We start from the raw sequence: 24,568 nt of genomic DNA on the forward strand, positions 1-24,568 counted from the left end.
TTATTTCATCCCTGACCAATAGTAGGAGGGTTTAATGATGACTCGGTATCATGAAGGCTCCATCTTTTCCAATTGTAAAATTTATTCTCACTTTATTAAGGACTTCTCCCTTTAGTTGTACACATTGGGGATCTGCATCCTGAGCTTCTCAAACTCTATCAACAAGGACGGTCTAACCTGAAAATGAGCTAGTAAAGCTCCTTGATGGTCTACATCGAGGATTGCATATGTGCTTTTCAACTTTGTCAATAGTGGAATGTAAATTGTCCAACTACCCATATGATTTTTTACTAAGAGCGTCGTCCATTACATTAGCTCTGCCAAGATGATACTCGATGGTGCAGCTGTAATCACTGATTTGCCTCACATTAGCATAACATATTGGTTTACCTACAAAGACTGGTCTGCATCACACTAGCAGAACATAACGGTTTGTCTCATATGGCATGTGCCCTCCCCTTCTAGCTGCCTACGAGGGATCTCTCCTATAAATAGCAAAGTCCAATAGGGGAATTCGTAACCACCACTTACTACTCAGAATTCACTCTATTCTAGTTTCTCTCAAATTATTCTTTGACTTAGGCATCAGAGACTCTTCGGTGGATGCCCTCCCCATTTTTCTTGGTTGTTCGTCAATTAGGCTAACAGAGTTTCTTGTTTTGTAGGTGAAGTTTTGTCATTTCAACCTTGTACAAAATTTGTACCCACAAATCCAAACCGCTCGAGCCTTAGTTCTTTTATGATATGAGAAATTATTTGACGCTTGCACAGCCATCCAATTTCTGCGTGAGTGTTATGGGAGCGCACAACTATTTTTACTAATATAAAGATTTCATGAATATAAAATCTGGTGGCTGGCATATATAGTATTATTTATCACTCATCCGAACTTTGTAGCTTACCAAGTCTTGTCAGCAATGCAGTACACCATCCAAGGTGTAGGGTTTTTCTAGAATTAAGGCTGAGACTTCGAGTTTTTTAGCGATATTGGGGCAGTGTGCTAAGAGTTTAGGGTTCATACCCTTCAGGTTATTCTAGTTTAATTTGATGCCTAGTTCGCTTGTGAACTAGAATTTCTTATTAGTTGTTATTTTGCTAATTATTCAATATAATTTATGTATGAGTTCCTTGTACATTGTGTTTGGTATCAAAGCGTGACAAGAATAAATAACAAGAATTTTAGGAAAAGCTGAAGCCGTTGCTGAAGTGTGAAACGACACCATCCATGTCGTTAGTTGAGAGCTCATGGTGTTATGGTTCTAGCTTCGTCGTCCATGAGTTTTGGGATCAAATTCGTCGGTCATCAACGACATTCAACATAGTTATCATCATAGCATATCTGGATTAACAGATTGATATTACCATACATGCAAGTTCCACGACATCACGGTGCTACCGTAAAGGTGGCAAATGAATACATTGAATTGTTAATGGATACCCCATTAAGACCTATTTGATTTGATTTCACCTTATACCATCATCATTACTACCAATCTCACATCTATATTACGTGATATTAAATGAAACAGGTTTTAACGAGTACCCGTTGGTGCGAGATTTTTATGCACACAAATTAAACCCTCTTTTTGACAATTGTAGTATAAGTATAAGTAGGGATCGTTCTGGACCGGGGATTAGGAGGGATTGCAAATCTCTTGGAAAAAAAACGTAAAATAAAGTTTAAAACACTAAACTAGACTCAAAGAATGCAAAATTAAAATTTAAAACACTAAGACAAACCAAAAATTCAAAAATACTTTAAAACATAAACTAAACAAATTCTAAGCATTAAAGAACAAGAAAGTAAAGGGGGGGGGGTTTGATTTGACGAAAATTAACTAAAATGCACAAATTGTAATTAAAGGCAAAACGTAAATATAAATATGATAAAAATATGGATGATGGAATAGCTAAGGGGTTCTTCTCAACACATTTTACACTTGCATACAAGATTGATTCTCAGTTGGTCTTTCGATAAATTATGAAACTCAACACTCCGGGTTAATTAGGTCCGCTTAAATTAACCGTCAAGTTTTCCTTAAGTTAATGAATTGGATGGGTTAGTGCAACGCAATTCACAACATTCTCCAAAAGTCCTTTACGTGAACAGCACAATAAAGATACAATCAAAGATCATTAAGCATCATGAAAACTATAAGTGTTGACAAGGCATTCGTTACTATGATGAGCATGAAACTCGTGCCAAGAATTCATTTAACGCGATTGTTTATAAGCAACCTCCACTACTTGTGAATATAAGTTCATAACGATTAGGTGAAACTCACTTATATTCTAGCGTCATATTCATGCATGAAAATTAAGCGCGCATTCTTAATAAACATACATAAATAAGTTATCAATCAAACGGTTAAACAAATTGAATCAACAACTTATGAAATTCCAACGAAAGTTAATCAATTCATATTGCAAATATAAACATAGTTTCGAATCACCCCCTAGCTAAAGGGGGATTAGTTCCTCATAACTTTGAAATCAAAGAAACACCTAAACATTCCAACAACTCAAACTTGAATTGTATGAACGTTTAGGCACTCTTCTCTTCCATTCCTCATACGTACAAAACAAAGAGAATTGAATTTAAACTTTGAAATCAAAGAAACACCTAAACATTCCAACAACTCAAACTTGAATTGTATGAACGTTTAGGCCCTCTTATCTTCCTCGTTGTTGTAGCACAAGGTCTAAGGTAAGGTTTGGGGGATTATGGAAATGGATGAGGAGTGGTGTAGAAGTGGAAGGGGAATGGAAAAATGGTGTTTGGATTATAAGGGGAGAGATGGGAAGCTCACGGCTAGGGAAGGGAGAATGTGTTTGTAATGTGTTGTGTATGAAAATGAGATGTCCATGAATGAATGAATGCAAGGGTATTTATAGGAGTAGTGGAGGGAACATATGGCTATGTCATTTGTAGGTGAAGTAGGTGGATGTTGTAGGTGAAGTGGGTGGATGTTGTAGGTGAAGTAGGTGGATGTTGTAGGTGAAGTGGATGTTGTAGGTGAAATAGGTGGATGTTATGTTAAGTGATAAGTGATAAGTGATATGATATGTGGTTATGATATGATAAGTGGTTAAGTGGTGATGATAAGTGATAAGTGATTAAGTGATATGATATGTGGTGATGATAAGTGATAAGTGCATGTGGGTTAACTAATGAAGGAAATGCATGTGTAATGACAATGTGTTAGAATGGATGTGTGTTATGCATGGCATGATTGGGATTAGGAAAGGTTTAAATGTCCTAAAACTAAAGAGAACAAGGTTCCAACACTTTGGCTCCAATTAGGTCTTCAATTTCGTCCAATACTTTGGCTTCAAGCATAAGCTATCCGTCCTTAGCCCAAAAGTGCTCCAAAAGTCTCCAAAATGCATCTTTTTGCTCCTTTAGCCCTTTGGACCTACAAACATACGAAAATAGCTTAAAGTACTAAAATAACTAAAGAAACATAACGTAAATGTACGAGAACAAGCCATTTAAGTCGCATAAATATGCTCCTATCAAATACGTTAATAACTCAATGAGTTTATTTGCCATCTATTGTGCTCCGCTACTGCACTTGTCACAAAAAATTCCTCTCTCCTTCCCCAACGTAATATTAGTGTAATAGAAGAATAATAATTGTGTGGTGTGAGGATCTGTATTTTAAAATTATATATTTACTTACTATAATTATTAAAAAGATTTATTGTTTTCATGTATATCTATATATAAAACCAAGAGAAAGAATAGTGATTTTGGTGTCACAAAGCTCAACAAAAATATTTGGACAAAATGTTCCCAAGACAAAAAAAAACTTCAAAGGCATCCCTAAATAATGCATCCAATAAGGCATGGGCATTTTTGTCATTTTAATAGTATTTTTTTAATAATTATTTTTTTTTAATTAATACCTCACAATATGCTAGCAATAATGTGATTCAATTTCTTTATTTTAAACATATTCAAAACATCTTAAAAGACATATTGTCACATCCCGGCTCAGGGCGGATCACTTCCCGGACCCGTTCCACCACCGTAGTACGATATTGTCCGCTTTGGGCTTACCATTCCCTCACGGTTTTGTTTTTGGGAACTCACGAGCAACTTCCCAGTGGGTCACCCATCATGGAATTGCTCTAGCCCCCTTCTCGCTTAACTTCGGAGTTCCGACGGAACTCGAAGCCAGTGAACTCCCAAAATGCCTCGTGCTAGGTAGGGATGAGAATATACATTTAAGGATCATTCCCCTGGACGATGCGGGATGTCACAATCCACCCCCCTTAGGGGCCCGACGTCCTCGTCGACACACCCGCGACCAGAGTTAGGCTCTGATACCAATTTGTCACATCCCGGTCCGGGGCGGATCACTTCCCAGGCCCGTTCCACCACCGTAGCACGATATTGTCCGCTTTGGGCTTACCATTCCCTCACAGTTTTGTTTTTGGGAACTCACGAGCAACTTCCCAGTGGGTCACCCATCATGGGATTGTTCTAGCCCCCTTCTCGCTTAACTTCGGAGTTCCGACGGAACCCGAAGCCAGTGAGCTCCTAAAAGGCCTCGTGCTAGGTAGGGATGGGAATATACATTTAAGGATCACTCCCCTGAGCGATGCGGAATGTCACACATATAATGTTGGTTATAAAAAAGGTCATTCGCACGCGGATAATAATGTGATTAAATTAGTTGTCAAATGATTTTTTTTTTAACAAATGATATTATCTACACTAAGGGGGAGGGGTGGGCTTCACAATGGGCTAGCAATAATGTGATTCAATCAGTTGTTTATTAAATATTATTTTCTCTATTTTAAATACATTCAACAAAAAGATTTGGACAAAAATGTCCCCAAGACAAAAAACTTCAAATGCATCCCAAAATAATACATCAAATACGGTAGGTGCATTTTTGTCATTTTAACCGTATTTTTTTAATAATAATTATTATTATTTAATTAGTACCTCACAATATGCTAGCAATAATGTGATTCAATTTCTTTATTTTTAAACATGTTTAAAATATCTTAAGAGCGCGTGTAATGCCGATTATAAAAAAGGTCTTTCACACGCAGATAATAATGTAATTAAATTAGTTGTCAAATGATTTTTTTTAACAAACGATATTATCTATGCTAAAGGGGAGGGGGTGGGCTTAGCCTGCAATGGGTTAGTAATAATGTGATTCAATAAGTTGTTTATTAAATATTATTTTCTCTATTTTAAACACGTTCAAAACATTTTTAAATGCGTGTAATGCCAATTATAAAAAAAAAAGTCTTTTGCATGCATCCACACTAAGGGGGATGGACTTAGCCTCACAATAGGTTAGCAATAATGTAATTCAATCAGTTGTTTATTAAATACTATTTTCTCTATTTTTAAACACGTTCAAAACATCTTAAGAGGTGTAAGATCCCACATCTCCCAGGGGTGAGAATCTTGTAAGTTTTATATGTATATTTTCATCTCTACGTAGCACGAGGCATTTTGGGAGCTCACTGGTTTTGGGTTCCGTAGGAACTCAGAAGTTAAGCGAGTTCGCGCGAGAGCAATCCCAGGATGGGTGATCCACTGAGAAGTTCTCGTGTGAGTTCCCAGAAACAAAACCGTGATGGCATGGTCGAGGCCCAAAGCGTACAATATCGTACTACAGTGGAGTCGAGCCTAGGATGTGGTGAGGGTCTGGGCCCGAATGTAACAAGAGGCGTGTAATACCGATTATAAAAAATGTCTTTTGCACACGAATAATAATGTGATTAAATTAGTTGTCAAACGATTATTTTTTAACAAACGATATTATCTACACTAAGAGGGAATGGATGGGCTTAGCCTCATAATAGACTAACAATAATGTCACATCCCGCCTTGGGCCCCCATCACATCCCGAGTTCTACTCTACCATAGCACAATATTGTCCGCTTTGGGCCCCAACCACGTCCTTACGGTTTTGTTTTTGGGAACTCACACGAGAACTTCCCAGTGGGTCATCCATCCTCGAATTGCTCTCGCGCGAACTCGCTTAACTTCGAAGTTTCTCTGAAACCCGAAGCTAGTGAGCTCCCAAAAAGCCTCGTGCTAGGTAGAGATGGAAATATACATATAAGGCTTACAAGATTCACTCCCCTGGGTGATGTGAGATGTTATAAATAATGTGATTCAATTAATTGTTTATTAAATATTATTTTCTCTATTCTTAATGTAAATTCTATAGAAGTTGATTTTATTATGTGAATTCAGCTGATTTAATTGGTTTATGAGGGGTTTCTTTTAGCATGATCTAAGATTATTCATTTACTTCAAATATTTGACTTTCCTTTTATCAATTTACACATATAAATACATTTAAAACGTGTAAGTCGCACGTAGCACACCGTAATTCAAAAAATATCTTCTACACGTACGTGAGCTCGCGTATGAAGACTAATTTATTATAATTGCGACGACCTTGTATATTATATATATTTCTTACTTTTCATGTATGTATGGGCCTATTAAATGACCAAGAGAATGCTTGTACTAACAGATTGCTCAGAACTTTTAGTTATGGTTATTGGTATCAAAGTTCAAAAATTAAGATTTAATATTATGTATTTGTAAGGCATTTCGAGCTAGACGAGCTAAAGTTGTGCTAGATGAGGGAGATAATAGTATTATTAATTTTTTTTTGGCATACTTGTAAGGCATTTCGAGCTATTTCAATAAGAGATATTTGTTATTTTTTTTTCAATTTTTTTTTGCACCCAGGGCGGGATTACTATTTCACTAACCCCAAGTCCGTGGAATGACATATGGTATAATGAAATAATTGTAGATGATTTCATGCTACCAAACTTGCGAACGGAGCTCAAACGCCTAAAGATGCCAAGTAAGCAAAACACCAATTAAGGACAAAAAAGTTTTTCTTTTTCTCTCCAATTTCAACTATATGAAGTGTTTATTTACAGGACAAGAATTGTCTGCCTTTCCACTTTCGGTGCCCTTTTGTTTGTGTGATCACAGTTAAGCCACGTCAACATTTTATATTACTATTCATTTTTGTCTTATTATCTCTATAAAAAAAACAATATAAAATGTTGACGTGGCTTAACCGTGACCACATAAAACAGGAGGGTATGGAAAGACACCGGAAATGAGAAGGCAGACAATCCTTATCTTTATTTATAACTTGGTACATAATGATGGAGGTCTCACTTGCAACATTCCTGAGAAAATTGGGTAAAATTGGATATTACTTCTCACCAAAAGAGACTATATGTAAATATTAGGGAATAAATCTCAGCCCCTAAAACATTGAACTTTTTTATAAAACCAAACCTTAGTAAACATAGAGAAAAGGTCCAAACAAGCTTTATACACAGCAAAATTAAGGAAAAGCAAACACTTCAAAGAAATTTGAAACTATGACTCAAAACGTTGTAGTGTGTCGATTCATCTATAAAATACAAAGAGATTTTCTAATAAGTATAATTCAGTAAGTGACCACAAAACAATCATGATAAAAACGCCAATTACATGCCACTTGTACAATTAATTTCCTTTTACATGCTATTTATGAAAGCATTTCATCCGAGGACAATACACAATCCATCATGCAATCAATAAAAAATAAGGAAAACTAATGAAAATGGTTTGAAAACTTTGAGTTTTAATGATAAGGACAAAATAAAGGGTAAAGTGAATAGTACCAGGATTGACTTTTTAGTGTAAAAATGTGGTTTTTCGTTAAAGTGAACAGTACCGTGAGCTTTTTGTTAAAACTCCCTAAAAAATAGTTATCACCTTGTTATGCATTCTTTCAGTCCACTTTCCTTCTTCATATTAGGGAAAAATGTGTACATTATTTTAACCTCTTTTAAGTACATGTGGCAAATTAACTCATTAGATTGTTAATGGGTATCCGTTAAAACTCAATTAATTTGATATCATCATAATATAGAGATGAGATTGGTAATGGTAATGATGCTATAAGGTGAAATCAAAGTAAACGGGTTTTAATAGGTACCTATTAACAACCTAATGGATTGATTTGCCACCTCTATGTAAATATCCATTTATACTTCATTCAACACAACCATAATCCAGTTACATGCACAACGATATAGACAGTATAAATATGGAAAGAACCATTTAACAAGAAGTTAGGCAAGGAACATAAATATTTCAAAGTTTTTACGAATTAAAGTGAAAGAGTGCGATCCAACAGAAATTTTTTTTCATGATGCTAGCATTTCTATCGCTTCTCTTATACGACATTACGACAATTCCCTGTCAAATTTTACTTAGTATCCGATAAAAATTTGTTTTTCTTGTTGTTTTTAAAAACGCCACTAGTGGATAGTTTCGTAGTAGTGATTATTTTATCTTAAACGGTCGCTACAAAGAAAAACAATAACTACCTCTTTCTCTTCCTTCGAAAAAGATCCCTCACTCCTTCCTCGACCCTCGGATGGGTGGTGGTTCTAGCTTTCCTTCATGCTCACTTTTCTCACGTTTTCTAGGGTATTTTAGATGGGGGAGAATCTGAAACAAGTTTGGCCTACAAACCCCCTTTAAAACCTTTCCATCTGCCGTTCGAAACTCCCAAAAATGTCCCCCTTCCCCAAATCTCTGATTTGGCTGTTAGCCCACGATCTTATTTTTCCACTCACTTTTTAAACATAAAAGCAACAACCCTTTTCCCAAAAACCTTAGGCCTAAGACGACCTCCTAGATCCCAGCCGCTCCAACCTCCACCCCACCTAGAAATCCCAGTCGCAGAACCACATCCCAAAACCACCAGATCTGGATATAGACGACACACATTCACGAGGAAAATAGAGACTGGGAAAGAGATAACACAATGAATTTTGATGCCGTCCATCTGGCCGTGAGGGAGGCGTGTAGGTTGAGTTCTCAGTGTGGGGTGGGGTTTTTGTTATTAGTTTTATCTTTTTATTTGTGATATTTTTATTTTCCTAAATAAATGTCTCACAAAAATGATTGGTTAATATATAGGTTTTAGGGGTCACTATAATAGAATCCGCGTGATGCCGTGGGTTTTAAAACTTTGTTTAACATGTGTAAATATAATAAAATCTAATTATATCCATATCAAAAAAATATTTATTTACATCCTCATATTGAATAAGGAAAAAAGATAAGTATATGTAGGATATATCACATATTAAAATCTATCTACATCAATACGGAAGTCTATTTGCATCCTTATGTGTAATAATGAACAAAAGATAGGTATTTGAAGAATACATTACATAGAAACAGTTGTGGATTAAGTTGTTCATATAAATACAATCACATAAAAATATATTTATATTCGATGTCCAAATTGTTCACACTACCATTTAGTAGTTCACTCTTCTTTCTTCTTTGTTTTTCTATGGATGAGGATGCACATTTTTCCTCAAGTAATCTGTTCAAGATAAATACATTGGTTAGGTTTCTGATCATGGGAGCCTTTAATTGGTTTGTAAAAATGCACATTTTTCATATGAGAAGAACAACCAGTTTAGAGTTTCGAAAGATAAATAAAAATTACAATTCTCACCAAAAAAAAGAGCCAAAGAAATACAGTGGGGTTTGAAGTAAATCATGTTGTTCAATATTTGAGCTTCCAATTTAGTATGCTTACATCTTCAATCTCCAACAAAAAAAAAAAAAAAAAAAAAAAAAACTAAACTAAAAAAGGGAAAAAATCATTTAGTATGTCGCATCCTAGCCCGAGGCGGATCACTTCCCGGACCCGCTCCACCACCGTAGCACGATATTGTCCGCTTTGGGCTTACCATTCCCTCACGGTTTTGTTTTTGGGAACTCACGAGCAACTTCCCAGTGGGTCACCCATCATGGGATTGCTCTAACCTCCTTCTCGATTAACTTCGGAGTTCTGATAGAACCCGAAGCCAGTGAGCTCCCAAAAGGTCTCGTGCTAGGTAAGGATGGGAATATACATTTAAGGATCACTCCTTTGGGCGATGTGGGATGTCACAATTCACCCCCCTTAGGGGCCCGACGTCCTCGTCGGCACACCATGGCTAGGGTTAGGCTCTGATATCAAATGTCACATCTCGGCCCGGAGTGGATCACTTCCCGGGCCCGCTTCACCACCGTAGCACGATATTGTCCGCTTTGGGCTTACCATTCCCTCACAGTTTTGTTTTTGGGAACTCACGAGCAACTTCCCAGTGGGTCACCCATCATGGGATTGCTCTAGCCCAAACCTATGCTCTGATACCAATTGTCGCATCCCCGCCCAGGGCGGATCACTTCCCGAGCCTGCTCCACCACCGTAGCACGATATTGTCCGCTTTGGGCTTACCATTCCCTCACGGTTTTGTTTTTGGGAACTCACGAGCAACTTCCCAGTGGGTCACCCATCATGAGATTGCTCTAGCTCCCTTCTTGCTTAGCTTCGGGTTCTATCGGAACTCCGAAGTTAAGCGAGAAGGGAGCTCGATAGAACCCGAAGCTAAGCGAGAAGGGGGCTAGAGCAATCCCATGATGGGTGACCCACTGGGAAGTTGCTCGTGAGTTCTCAAAAACAAAACCGTGAGGGAATGATAAGCCCAAAGTGGACAATATCGTGCTACGGTGGTGGAGCGGGCCCGGGAAGTGATCCGCCCCGAGCCGGGATGCGACATAGTATACTTCTCCCAACGTGTTTAAAATGCACGAAACCAACCAAATTGCTTCATTGCTGACCTATATCCTCAGTGCTATAGATTCGAATAAAAACCAGTAAATAAAAGTGGTTAAGCAAAACCCTCATTTCTGATTACATGTTGAAAATTCTTTAACCCCTAAACCTACACCCACTATATTACTTTTGTAGTGCATACATTACAAAAACGAAAAAGAAAATGTTGCAATGGAGAAATTAGAAAATCATACCCCTATCAAAAATTGCACGGAAGGCATGTGAGGAAGCAAGCAGGCAAGTTCTGTGAGCATAGAACCATCTACCTGCAATTGATCAGTAAACTATCAAAAAGTTAAAGAGGTTCTTTATGTTAACAATACAATCACACATGCTAATTGAATGCTCTGTAATTAAGAAAAAAAAAAGGAACTCACGCTGTGCTTCTTGAAAACCGGCGAGAGAGAACTGGAACTGGGTTGGAAGAACGTACTGGAAGCAAATGGAACAGCCCAGCTTTTTCAGTCTCGTCATGTCATAATTTTAACAATTAGGTCAAGTATAAAACCATCTGCCAGTTATAGTTTTTGTAAATTATGTAGAAGCCAAAAATCTAATAAATAGTCTAACAATAATGGAAAACCTCACGAAAGATTAAGAATCTTTTTACCTTTGTCTGTAGACAATCTTTTTTACTCCTATGCAAGGCGGTTAGGATTTATGAGTGTATATGCCCCTCTGAGATGCAAAATATAAGAACATGATGTAAAAAATGTCAGAAAAATAGAAGATCACATTTTTTTTTTTTTTTTGTTTCAAATGCAAGAAAAATTAAATCACCTATATAAAAATATTCAAACTCAGTATTGTACAGAAAACTTTCAAATTGCAAAACAGTAAAATTCAATACAAAACCAAAATAAAAAAGAGGTATATTAAGTAGGAAAAAGTATTTAAATTATAGGATTTGAGAAATTTTAAGCTATATGGGAAATTCAATAATATTATTGTATCCAATTAATACTATTCAAGTTTTTATTGTGACAGCCAGTCCCGAATTATTTGTACCGTAGGTGCGAAAAGACTAAAATGCCCTTGGACGTTAATTGGTGTTGTGGGGTGTTGTTTTGTTGTTTTTGGTGGTTGACTCTACAGGACACACACACACACACACACACACACCCATACCACACTTCCGTGACCTTTCTTTCTCTCTTCTCTCTCAGACTTCTTCCATTTTCTTTACAAGGTGTACGGACCATTTCCAAGATAACTATCTACACACGGATCGAAGGTTTAAAGGTGGGTTTTGAACTCTTAGCAAGCTCAGGAACTCATCCATACCAATTGTTGGACGTGAAACCCTCGAAAACCTGAGAACCAGGGAATCTCGATTTTATGCACTGTTCATGCACACGTGATCGTGGGGGTTTTAGAAGCTTCTAAGGTCATAGGAAGCTTTAGATCACTCTCACGAAGCTCGGGGAAGAAAGTTGAAGCATTTTGGACGTCAGGAAGCCCAGTTTCTGTGAGTTGCAGGTTTGGCCGGAATATCGTGGGTTTTGCTGACGAGATTCTATTGGTTTTAGGGCTTCAAAGCAGTAAGGTTTTGTTCTACTCTTCGTATGCTTCATTTTGGTACAATTTCATGGAATTTGGTTGAGAAATGAAGAAGATATGAAGTTTTGAAAATTTTCCAGTTTTCGGCGAGAATTCGAGTTGCAGACGGCAGCGGCCGGCGAGACTCACCGGAACAGACGACGAATATTCCATCAACTCTGATGGAATATTCCTAACGGCAGTTAACGATGTCAGGTTAGTTTTAACGGAATATGCTTGCTTTTGGACAGAATATTCCCTAACGCCATTAGGGATTCCGTCTGTGTGCCAGGCACGTGCCTGCGCGTGAGTGGTCGAAAAATTATTTTAAAAATATGGGGATGTTCGTAAGGTTGAGTAGATCACGTTGGTGTATTCACATACCCCATTTGAGCATTGTATGAGAAGTTATTACCTAGTTTTGGTTATGTGCTTTAAATTGACGTTTTTATAGTTGTTTTGCATATAGGTGAGACCTATCCCGAGGACGAGTGCAATCACTCGAGGCAAGGGGGTTACGACCTTTCCACATACCAGTGAGTGGGCTTTTGGGTTTTCCGTATATACCTATATACTTGTGGTTTTTCCCAGAAAATGATATGGAATGTTTATATGTTTTAAATGCCATGCATAGCGTTTGCCTATTTATTTATGCATTAGTAGTTGCATATATGTATGTTTGGTGATGTGAACGCACAGGTAAGTGCTAGGTAAATTATAGTTTATAGTTGTGACGCAAGGAACCTAAGTAGGCTAGCCCTTTTTCTATGATGTTTTGATGATCAGATAAAGCATGGCTACTGATGGGTTTTTATGAGAAGCCTAGGTGGGCTACAAATATGATATGATAAACCTAGATGGACTTTTATTAGGTTTGAAAAGTCTTGGAACAAATATCACGGCTCAGTTTGAAGGATATGTCCTGGTTTCTGATGCGGATCAACTTTAGGAATTAGAGTTGCAATTAAACTTTGCAACATTATATGATCGTGCAAAGCAAATATCAACCCTATAAATACAAAGCGTTGTACAACGTAAAAGGGACCTCCAATTCAACACACAACTGCCCTGCGCAAACCTCTCAAACACCTTGAGATTTTTTTTTTTATTTTCTTTTTCCGCCGACACATCTTCAGTTTGGATAAACACTGTGAAGGCAACCGGCGAACACCTTCAGTTTGGATAAACATCACTGTTGCTGTAGAATCAGCCGACCGCAAAGCACCTTCAGTTTGGATAAACAGCACTGCGTCGAGGCCGACTGGTTATCTATCCAAGTCTCGGTTGAGAAGGATTTTCGAACTTATTGGCATAGGTCATCTCATTAGCTTTCTCGGCGAAGTGTGATGTTACCAGGTTACTTCATTCGGCACCCTGAGAGCCGAATTTGATATTGAACTTCGCAGAACTAGCAGCCTTGTCTTCAGGCTCTAGAACACGAAGGCCAAGACGTGTTCCTTCCTCGGCCGCAGTCGCAAGATCAAGAAGTCAGCAACGCAACATCAACAAATTTTACTCCTCGGCCGAGCTCGGTTGACGAGTTGGCACGCCCCGCATACAATTGAAGGACGTAGTTAGCTTATTAGTTACTCGGCTTGCGCACCATGTAGGTTTTGTAAATTTTAGGGTCAACAGGTTACTAAGCAAAGTTTCAGGTGGAACAATTATTACTTTATTTATAACAATAACTAAAATTTACTTTATGCAGAACAAAAATTAAAAACTAATTTAATCGGACAAAAAATAAGGGTTCCAATCTCATTCCTCACAAGCCATGTTGGTGTGAATGTGAAATCTTCAAAGCATAACTCACGAATTAGTGTCTAAGCAAAAATAAATAGAAAAGACTCTACGTAGGATTTTAACCTTCACCTTGTCAATTTGTTCTAACGTTTAAAATAATTTATGAATATTAACTTAAAAAGAAAATTTTTAAATGACACAAAAATTAAAAATCTAAAATTTGACTTTCCCACCCCGAAACTTATTATAACACATTCATATCGTATGAAGTATTAGTTAGAACAACAGTCATCTTATTATACCCCCAATCTAAAATGTGTTTGATACAATAGTTAGAACAACAATCATATTATTGTGTTTGATACAAATATGATTGTTTTTTTGGAAGGTCCTGACTCCAACTGTTTTGTATTCCGAAACTTTGGATTTTTGTAATCTAAATTACTTTGAAGCTTTCGAAACCAATACAATGTGGCTACTTGGATAACAAGATGAACCCTATCAAGAAGTTAAAAAAAGAGGGAGAACGAAAAGAAAATAAAGAGAGAGAAAAAAAAAAAAAAAAAGAGAATGGTGAGAAATTGAACAAAAAAACTAATTTAATCAGACAAAAAGAATGGTTTAGAAATAACAAACATTATCGATAAACCAAAAATTCACTTTTCCAGTATCCAATTGGATTCAAATGCAAATGCTACAAGTCCCTCCCATAAACCTCTCTATCTCTCAATATCAGAGATAGAGACGAAGAAATAGATTAAAAATCATCAGAAAAATCTGGATTCTGATACAGTTTTACGAGGGTGAATCAATGGACTATATACTGCACACCAATTTCATTTAGTGAAATATGTACGTACTCTCGTCGTGTTTACGAAATAAAACTTTGTTGTCGAAATTTGAACAGTTTTCTTGCTAGTCAAGAAATGAAGAGAGAATTCCTTAATTTCAAGTTTCAAGTGGTTTCTTCTGCAAAAACTTTGTAAATGAAATCACGAAAGCGCCTCGAATATTGCCTCGGATCAACAGCGGATATAGAAGTTGCGTCGTACTGGATGGACTTGTATGCATGCTCAAGCTTCTTGCTTATGTCGTAGTCTTGAAGAATGTCTATGATTCCAAAGAACATTATAACATCATAATACTCCCCAGTTGGATCTACCACAAGTTGAAATTCACAATCAGTTTTTCTCTCCGTCTTTTCAACTCTTGCTGGCATGTTCAAACCCAATTTAATACTAGCCCACCTGCATCTCAAAACCAAATCGCCATAAAAAGCTTCATACTAGTTTTGCATTTCTCGCAGCTTAAATCGATTTTAAGTTTTCATAATCTCCGTTGTTCTTTTTTCCGTAGATACTGAGGTTGATATATATATATATATATGTATGTATGTATGTATGTATGTATGTTCACTTGTTTCAAGCACCAATCATGAGTGGTTTAAGTAGAGAGAGATTTGACCTGGATGGATCTAAAAGAAGTTGATCCATGTCTGCTCGAGAAAGACGGGGAGCTCCCTCGCTCTCTTGGTCACCTGAGGGAAAGAAAACATAGCAGCCTCTTGTATGATGGGCAAATTGTTAATGAAAAATGAAGAAAATATAGGACTTCATATAAAAAAAAGTAATACCAACCAGTAGGAGTGTGTGCTCCAGAAGGAATAAGATCCCCAGCAGCTGATATATTTCTGAAATGCAGTCCAACCAACAGGCTATAATCCATTATTCTCTCCTGTTCAAGAAACTCACAATCCCTATCAATTTGCCTGCAAAAACCCAAACACGTTCATTTAAGTACGTATATTTAATTGTTGTTGTCGTGATAAACATTTTAGCGTCGCATGGCCACCACCACCAACAACATCATCGATAATGTCAACAACTTAACCACCTATTACTAGGTGTGAGTTTTGTTGCAAAAGGCCTTACTGATATCATAGTGAACCTCCCACCACATATATTATTTTGTTATATTTCCGATGTGGGACTGTATTCTTCAACATGTTGTTCCAGTATGTTAGCAAAACAATGGAGCCAAAGAAGAAAACAGTTCACCTGCAAAAATCTTGAAACCATGTCTTCTGAAGTCGAAATATAAAGTTAAGATCAAGATCCTTAAGAATAGTCATTTCATCAATCTCTGTCTCAGGCTTATCTGTTGTTCGACCGAGGGAAGATCCCTTCAAGTCGAAACGTCTGTGAATTGTATATTCAGAACAGAAAAGGTTCCCCATGATGATGAACCGCACCTGGATCATAAGAAAATTGTGAATGGTATACTCAAAACTAAAAGTATAAACTAGTTGTATATAGATCTACCAATACTTGGAAAGTACCTTCTTTTGAATAGGTTGGCCCATTAGCTTTACACAATGTAGACCATAAAATTTAGTGACCAGAGTGTTTTCGTATGCTCGAACATGGTTGTAGTAGGCTGAAAGCATCCTTATAAGCACCTAATTCGCCGTTAAACGGAAATTAACCAAGTACTCAGTTAAGACTAGTGTTGATTTGAGAGAAAAATATGAGGGGAGTGCAAATAGAACTTACTTTAACTTCTGCCTTCTTCATTGTTTTAATCATGTAGCGGTCGTCATTGGTCAAGTAAAAGAAGCTGCCACTTTTACCAGGAGAGGAGAGTTCCCGAAGCGCATCATTCCCGCAAATGGATAACATGTAGTCTGCTTGATCGACCTTGAACAACTTTCTAAGGGTCCTGAACAGGAAAAAACATTTGTACATGATAAACGGTTACATCTAGCGAAATTAAGTGACATTTTCCCCGCTTTGTGGAAACCAGCAACAGCAAGATATATGTATATTTGTTATGTACAAGGTCAGACCTGAAGACTAATGGACAGTAATCCTTCCATTTAAATTCACAGGACTGGTGTGGCGGAGTGTATTTGGAGCCTTCTGAAGGAAATCTAGTCCAATATTTTTCCCTGGGGTTGAAAGCCGAAGGCTTCAGATCAAGGGATCCAGATGGACCTGGTCTGCCAACAGAATGCCTGTACATGAAATCATTCCACATACATCAAATGACTCACATTAGACTACAGGAATCAAATCCACGACATCTTTACAAGCGAAAGATCTACAATGCGTATGATATATTAGTAGTTGAATCAAAATGATAAGATAGAAACAAGAAGGTGCAATAAAATCGTTTGAAGTTAATTAATAATGCATTAAAACCTGATTCCTAGCTGCAAATTGAGCATGAGTTCATAGTTTTTGTGGCCCCTGCTGATTGTTTCCCCCTGCCTCCTTGCAGTCTTAGGTACCTTCATTGGGAGTCCCCTTTGATTCCCATCTTCAACATGCAGACCCATCATATCTTCATCCAGTTCTCCCCCGACAGTAGAAGCCCTATGATCACCGGCATTACATGGTGATTCACCGCCATGGGCGCTACCATCCCACATTTGCATCCTATCAAATGGTTTATCCAGCCCAACGCTTACCCTTCCATCCACCGACATTCTTCTCGGCTTGACACTCTCACCCTTTGCTGATCTCCACACTGCAAGCTTCTTCTGGGAAGGCAAAACCGAAACCTTATCCCCTGGACAAATTATACAATTCTTCAAATCAACATTGTACACATCTTCAGGATTCCATTCAAGATTGGCATCCGATGATGACTGGGATGGATAATAAGTCCCGTTCTGCTCGCTCAGATCCTTACTCCAATTCCCTACGTAAAGACTCCCATCAGGCCATCGGAAAGTCCCATTCCCTTTAGGTACACAATCTTCCCAATTTCCATCATACCTATTCCCATTACTCCAAACAAATGCCCCTTTCCCACAAATCACTCCATTTTTCCATTCCCCTGTGTAATGGTTCCCATCCTTCCATTGATACCTGCCTTGACCTTCCTGCAACCCACGTCGCCATTCCCCCTCGTACCAATCCCCATTCGAATAATTCTTAGTACCATGTCCATGTTTTAAATTCATAACCCATTGTCCCTTAAAAGTATCGCCATTAGACCCTGTGTATGTACCATTCCCATCCATGTATCCGCTTTTAAACTCGCCCTCATATGTAGCCCCAGAAGGCCAGCTGAACCTACCTTTCCCCATGGTTTTTCCTTTAAACCACTCTCCAACATACATACAGCCATCGGTCCACAAGTACTTTCCTTGGCCATGAGGGAAATTTTCGCACCAATGACCGGTGTAGTAGTCTCCATTGGGAAGAATCCTATCTGCATTATATATCATATCTTCGGGGCCACAATCACTTTCATCGCTACTATGGTCATGATCATCATCGTCTGCATGATCCACTGAAATTCCGAAAATGCTGTTAGCACGCTTCCTTGCAGCCTGCGTCTTGCGCACCGTGGCTTCCCATGCCTTATACACACTACTACCACTTTCTTTGCTCATTTCTGCACTAACTCTTTGCAATTTCACGTCTCCATGAATATATTCAATTTTTCACAGTAAAATTTTGCAAACTAAACAAGAACGACGATCAAATAATTCTTTTATGCAGAAATCATGAAGGAATGAATCAAAATACCAATGCAGCATCATGTAATGATGATAAAACAAAAATTATGAATCTTCCATTTGAAGAAAAACAAAATTATTTCGGTTATGGTATTCCTTGTTTTTACGAGGAAAGCGAAAAGAGCGATTGAAACAAAGAAGTGCCTTTTGTTTCTGAACCAGATGAAGAAATGTGTGTCTGTTGTCGAAATTCTGACAAGTGGATGAACTTGTTTCACTGAAATCAACATCAAAACCGGGCGGGGTTGTCGCAGGAGAATTAAGTAATTAAGACAACATGGCTGCTAAATGCATGGTTATGTATATTTATGTTTGTTAATTAGTGAAAAAAAAATTGGTAATGCCGCTTTTGTATTAATAATAATAATATTATTTTTCATCAGATAATAGTGTTTCCACAAAAAATAAAATAAAATAATGTTGTTTTATCAATTTTGTCTAAGACGTAATGCAAATTACGCACTTATTTCATTTCATATATGAATTATGAAGAGAAGAAAGAGATAAACTTGATTTGGTTGTGGTTGGTGGTTGCATGGGAGTTTCATGCAACGATGGGTGAGGAGTGCAACTGTTTTCCTACGTTTGTTCTTTGTGGTTGTGAGAAAGTGTCGTTCATCTCCTACAACCTCTAACAACCATAAAACATTTAGAGAGAGGGAGAGAAAGAGAGAGAGTGTGTGTGTGTGAGATGCTTACTTTCTAGTATTCTTGGAGTTTTCATTAACAAAATGTCGGGAATATTAAGGGGATTAACCCTCAGTGTAGCCTGAGCGAGGGAGAGTAATGTATTTGATGTACATTATATCACTAATTTGAACAGATTTATTATGGTTGGAATAATTAGTCTACTTTATACGAGCGATCTTCTACATTAAACTAATTTAAACTACAGTGAAGGAGAGTTGAACTCGAGCTCATAGGAGGGAGAATCAAAACTAATCCCTCAGGTGCGGACTATGTAAGTTTCTTGTTCGTTGTTCGGATTGTAGCAGGTATAGTTCAAGTGGTAAAAGTGTGATTCGTCCTCCCACAACCAGGGTTGGGAGTTTACAATTTGCTGCAACAAATGTACGAAAAGTTCCTTTATTTTGGCTACAAGATATGTCCTACAAAAAAAACAGTTGTAGTACAGACACACACACAAAGATCGAATAAGATGCAATTTCTTCGAGTTATGTCAACCACGCATTCCGAAACCATATATATGCAAGCCAAGCCACTCAAGTTTTTCTAGCATTGAAATTGATTATGTGTGCTTACAAGACCAAATGCAGAGACCCTTTAAGCTACAGAGGTCATATACAGATCAAAAAGGAACGGAGCAAGTATTTGTCATGTAAGAAAAATATTAATCTTCATCTGTACCCCATGCGTCATCTTTCAACTTTTGCCTCATGACTATGCGGCTCTTTCGATCATCTTCCTGTTTCTTTAAATCCTTTGACCCAAAGGCCGTGGAAGGTAGTTTCAGTCCCATTCCATGAGCAATGAGCCTCTGAGCAGTTCTAGCTGATGTCTGCGGCCTTTGCCGAGGAGGTTCCAGATCTAGTAACGAATAGTATTAATACAATGTATGAGGCAAACAATATTTGTAGATAAGGGGACAAAAATATAGTGGTCTCCTTTGTGTTGTAAGAGAATATTATTGTGTAACGGTAAAAAGTTCATGTTGCTTTTTTTACCTTTCGGTGAAATTGAGCTCAAAAGGAAATCATTCTCTTCAAGCACTCGCACTGCCATAGAACATCGAACGCAGCTAAGAGCTTCGAGTGCTGCATAAAAATTAAAATCATGAAATGATTAAAGCAACTGCAAAGCAGAAACTTAAACGCAGACAATGAATCACAATTGTGTGCTTAATAGGCGTAAAATGTAATGCTTCGTGGAGGTCCAATTGCTAAACAAGAAAGGGAGCTCCCAGTCTGCACAACCTAGTAAAAGGATTGAAACATCTATTCCTCCATAATCTTCTTCCATTTAAGCCATCATCACATTTTGAAATCAACAAAAGAATGACACAGACATTGGAGCAAAAGAACATACATTAAGCCATCACCATAGCTAACTGTTTCAATAATGTTTCACCATCTAAGCATATTTGTCATTGAAAATGAAAAAATTAAACAGCTTGAAAAAATGAAACAGCTCTATATACAATTTTCTTTTAAATCATTTTAAGATTACTAGGCAGAATAACATTTTAATCTAAGACACGGGATGTTGTCAAAATGTGAGATTGATTTGCAACTCAACTACCACCAAGTTAGAACACAAAAAGAAGGGATAATAGAAGTCTGGTCATTGGTAGTACAAAAACTTTTTGAAAATAAAAGAGATAAAATTTCGTTCAAAGAGAATCTTCAGTAATATAGTTAGATAGTATTTTACAAGTCTTATACAGCTTAACGCCCAGACTACACAAATAAGCATGAATTAGTGCATAAACTGCCCTCGAACTTGAATGAAAATAAAGGCACTAGACATTACAAATACTCTTTTCCTCTATAATTTCCTGTTTACTAGGGTTTGATTAATGAAATTGAGCTTCGGTGTTTGTAAGAGGCACAGATTTCCTTGTGTCGTTCTGTTATTGTTACTGTTGAATTTACCTTTCAGAGATCCATGGTGGCACATTTGTGTTTATAATTCCTGTATCTTTGCTATCCCAAATCAGATCTCTGTTCCTCCCAAATAAAGCCTAAAACCCCAAATACCTCAACCTAATGCTCCTCAATAGCTTTCAAAGCCAAAGTTCTCGTCCAAAAATTCTAACAGACCTGTTCTCCCCAATCCACCACACGAAACATGCATAAGGAAGATCTCCTGACCTCCACCCTACATCAGTTTCTCTCTCTGCATCCCTTTTGTTCCATCTACTTTCTATATTTCAGGATTGAACAGGAGTTTATCCACTCGTTTCGTTTCTGGAAAAATTGCAATCTCTTCTTTCTCATATTGCTAAAAACCAATTTTATTTTTACTGATTCTTATAACAGGGTATTTTCTATGACCAGCATACACCAGCCATGAACATCTTCAAATACTTGAGACCACACCTTAACTTGCATAACTTTATTGTGACTGATAAGTATTGTTGGTTTACCATTGCTTCCAAAACATATGCAGATAGAATGTTGGCCAACAATTGTTAGGCTCTCTTTAGCCTCTACAACTAGAAGGCCCATATAGAATTCAACTTGCATTCAGTGTTTGTATCTATGTCCTATTTTTTTTTTTTTTTTCAATTATAATAAATTGTTAATGATTGTACCAGTTTTGAAACTGCACTTACTGCTCTATATCCTACTGTAGCTCAAATTTCAACATTATGAAGCATCTTGATCAATGTCTGAAGGATGCTACGTTTGTTTCCTTTGTACTTTTACCATGCATGAGGAGTCCCATGACTGCAGGTAGTACCGACTAATTATCATAGTCAACCCTCATTCTGCCCAAAAATGGAATCAAATCACACACAGAGCCATGTCTGAACGTTAAACACTCCTTCCTAAATCTAGGGGTTTTTGAGTTCTTAATTGGAACAAAAGTGAAATTATCCATCATCGGTTTTGTCCATTAAGTACAATGTACAACTGTTTTTGGTCAGCCATTTATATCATCATCATACAACATGAGCAGCATAAATAATGAACAACACTAGCAGACCCGATAAATCCACGTCTAAGTTTGTAATGCAAGAATCTCTAAAATTTAATCATAAACTACAAATTTATGAAGTTGAAAAACTCAGTAATTGTGTAATTACCAATTGATGGTGTTTGGAAAACTGCAAGAGCAACTGTATCATTGACCCAGCGAATAACAACTCCAGGATCTCTAATATTCACAAAAAGCTTCTCCAACTCTATTGTGGTAGTGCTTGGTGGAAAGTCAGCCAGAACAAGAATATGTTGTGTTCCATATTTTGCTGAATTCACAAGAACAAACACTCAGCTCCTGCATGCCATCTGAGATAAAATTTAAACCTACAGGCTAGAACCCCTAGATGCTATTTGACAATGATTACAAACAAAAAGTAGACAGAATTTTATAGGATTTATTAAATAATTTACTTGTGAAGTTCTTTCATGTTCAACCAACGTGCAGACTTTCATATGGCATCAACATTTTCTTTTCTGGGTCAGAATCATTAACAGGTTGGAAGCCAAGGAACATCACTATATAAAAGAGAACATAGCATATTGGTTCCATCCAAATGAAATATGGAAAACAAATAACTTACATTTTATTAATTTTGGATCCCCCTCCAAATTATGGGACACATTTTCATCGTCTGGTGTATCATTATCAACAATTAACTTATCAGATACTTGATCACTGTAAAGTTCATGTTTCTTATATGAAAATGTTCCTCTTCCACGTCGCTTAGGGGTCTGAACTTTGGTATCTTCCAAAGATAGTTTTGATACTTCAGGCAAAGATTGTGACGAGAGCAATTCATCAGGTGTGCAATCCGCAATAGATTCCCAATCTGCAGTCACAAAATTAACAAGGATTTCATAATTATCCTATAACAAGTTGCAAATAGGAGGAACCAATATCCACCACATCAACAATCAACACTAGCTACTGATTGAAACTTGCCTTCTTCTACTGACGTGTCTGAATGCAGCGGCAGCTCCGTCTCGACATCTTTTGTTAGACCAGTTGCTTTACTTGAGGAATCACTCATGTTTCCTGCCATTACAAAGTATACATATGTTTTTAAATAATTAAAGCATCACATAAAAACAACTTTTCCCATATCCATTTATTGCTAATAGTACGACACAAATGCAGATAGCGTTATTAGTCAAAATGGTCGATGATAAATTTCTCAACATATAACATCATATGTGTTTTGAAATATTTGTGGACTTTTGTCAGTATGACTCCGCTATCCTGATTAAAAACTATTGAAATCACTCCAACATCGAAACAAGTACAACACTATGAAATCCACAAGTGCGTATATGTAGTTGCTTCCAAGAAGTATCCGAAAATGCATAATGAGTTAGCCACACCAAAAATTGATTTTTCTGAAATTAAGGAGACGGAGAAAAATAATTAACTGTCGACATCTTCCAACGTTTGCCAAGATTAGAACTGTTTGTTTATGAACTAATAGAAAAAGTATATATCAACAATGCCCTGACAAGCTGCCCCAAGGGCCCAACCCTTAAAGATTCAAAACAACTTGTAGCTTATGCTATAGAATCCATTAAGTGGCAACAGGAGGAAAACAAAAACAGTTGTTTTCATTGCAATATAAGTTATATAACCAATATCACTATGTACTATTCCTGCAATGCAGCCACCTCGACTAAACATTAGAAACTAGATCCAACAGATGCATCGACCCAGACATAAAAGTGCATAAACCAGCATACCTTATAACGATCAACTAAACACAAAAAAATCAATGACCCGTGGAATCAAATGTTACGATGAACCTTTTTGAATCCGATAACAAGGAAAACACGCGGTGCTAGTAATTGGGTATTTTACTTAATATCCAAAAAAACATATACTAATCAAACCAAACGCAACCTGCGCCTTCAACCAAGGCCGGAGAGACACAGACAAACCCACACCCAATTTACCAGAGCCTAAAAACACTTAAAAGCCCTTAGATTCCAAGAAGCTTCCGTCGAAATTACGAAAAAAATTTGAATATGCTTAAATCAAAGCCACAGAAAAATGAGAACGTGAAGAAAAAACACAACAAAGTAGCGAGAGCTTTGAGCAGAAAAGGTCGCCTGAGAATCTAAGCTTTGGCTTGAAACAAGACCCAAATAAACCCTCGATTCCTAGAAACTTCAGTCGAAATTATGGAGAAATAGAACAGACAATGCAATTGGATGAAGATGTAAAGCAGTAAGCGTAAAAGTTGAGGACAGTGAAGCAGCAGAGCAAATTGAAGGCAGAAAATTTACCCTTTTAATGGATGGATGGAAGGAGAAAGGAGGAAGGAGGAAGCAAGTGTAGTGGAACAAACGAAAGAGGGGATCTTGCGGGCAATGGGGGATCGGATGGATGGCACTTTCTTTTTTGATTTTGTGGTCTC

The 24,568-nt window shown here is 37.3% G+C and overlaps 2 protein-coding genes across 3 annotated transcripts; both read right to left on the reverse strand.

Annotated features, from left to right (window-relative positions):
* Positions 1–14,814: 14,814 nt before the first annotated feature.
* LOC137713996 (phosphatidylinositol 4-phosphate 5-kinase 4) lies at positions 14,815–18,412 on the reverse strand. 2 transcript variants are annotated; one of them, XM_068453357.1, is made up of 9 exons: positions 17,399–18,412; positions 17,171–17,344; positions 16,816–16,983; positions 16,523–16,688; positions 16,309–16,428; positions 16,028–16,221; positions 15,608–15,738; positions 15,435–15,507; positions 14,815–15,217 (listed from the first exon to the last, which is right to left on the reverse strand). In XM_068453357.1, the coding sequence occupies exons 1-9, from the start codon at positions 18,370–18,372 to the stop codon at positions 14,926–14,928; spliced, it is 2,292 nt and encodes a 763-aa protein (XP_068309458.1). In that variant the 5' UTR covers positions 18,373–18,412; the 3' UTR covers positions 14,815–14,925. The 2 variants fall into 2 exon arrangements, with proteins under 2 accessions (XP_068309458.1, XP_068309457.1); XM_068453356.1 differs by having other exon boundaries at positions 17,171–18,412.
* Positions 18,413–19,704: 1,292 nt separating this feature from the next.
* Positions 19,705–24,568, reverse strand: LOC137713451 (uncharacterized). Its single transcript, XM_068452746.1, has 6 exons — positions 24,438–24,568; positions 23,107–23,199; positions 22,745–22,993; positions 22,268–22,429; positions 20,184–20,273; positions 19,705–20,046 (listed from the first exon to the last, which is right to left on the reverse strand). Exons 2-6 carry the CDS (start codon positions 23,192–23,194, stop codon positions 19,850–19,852), a joined length of 786 nt encoding a protein of 261 aa, XP_068308847.1. The 5' UTR covers positions 23,195–23,199; positions 24,438–24,568; the 3' UTR covers positions 19,705–19,849.

This window comes from Pyrus communis, chromosome 13 (assembly GCF_963583255.1).
Source record: "Pyrus communis chromosome 13, drPyrComm1.1, whole genome shotgun sequence".
In the NCBI taxonomy this organism is placed as follows: domain Eukaryota; kingdom Viridiplantae; phylum Streptophyta; class Magnoliopsida; order Rosales; family Rosaceae; genus Pyrus; species Pyrus communis.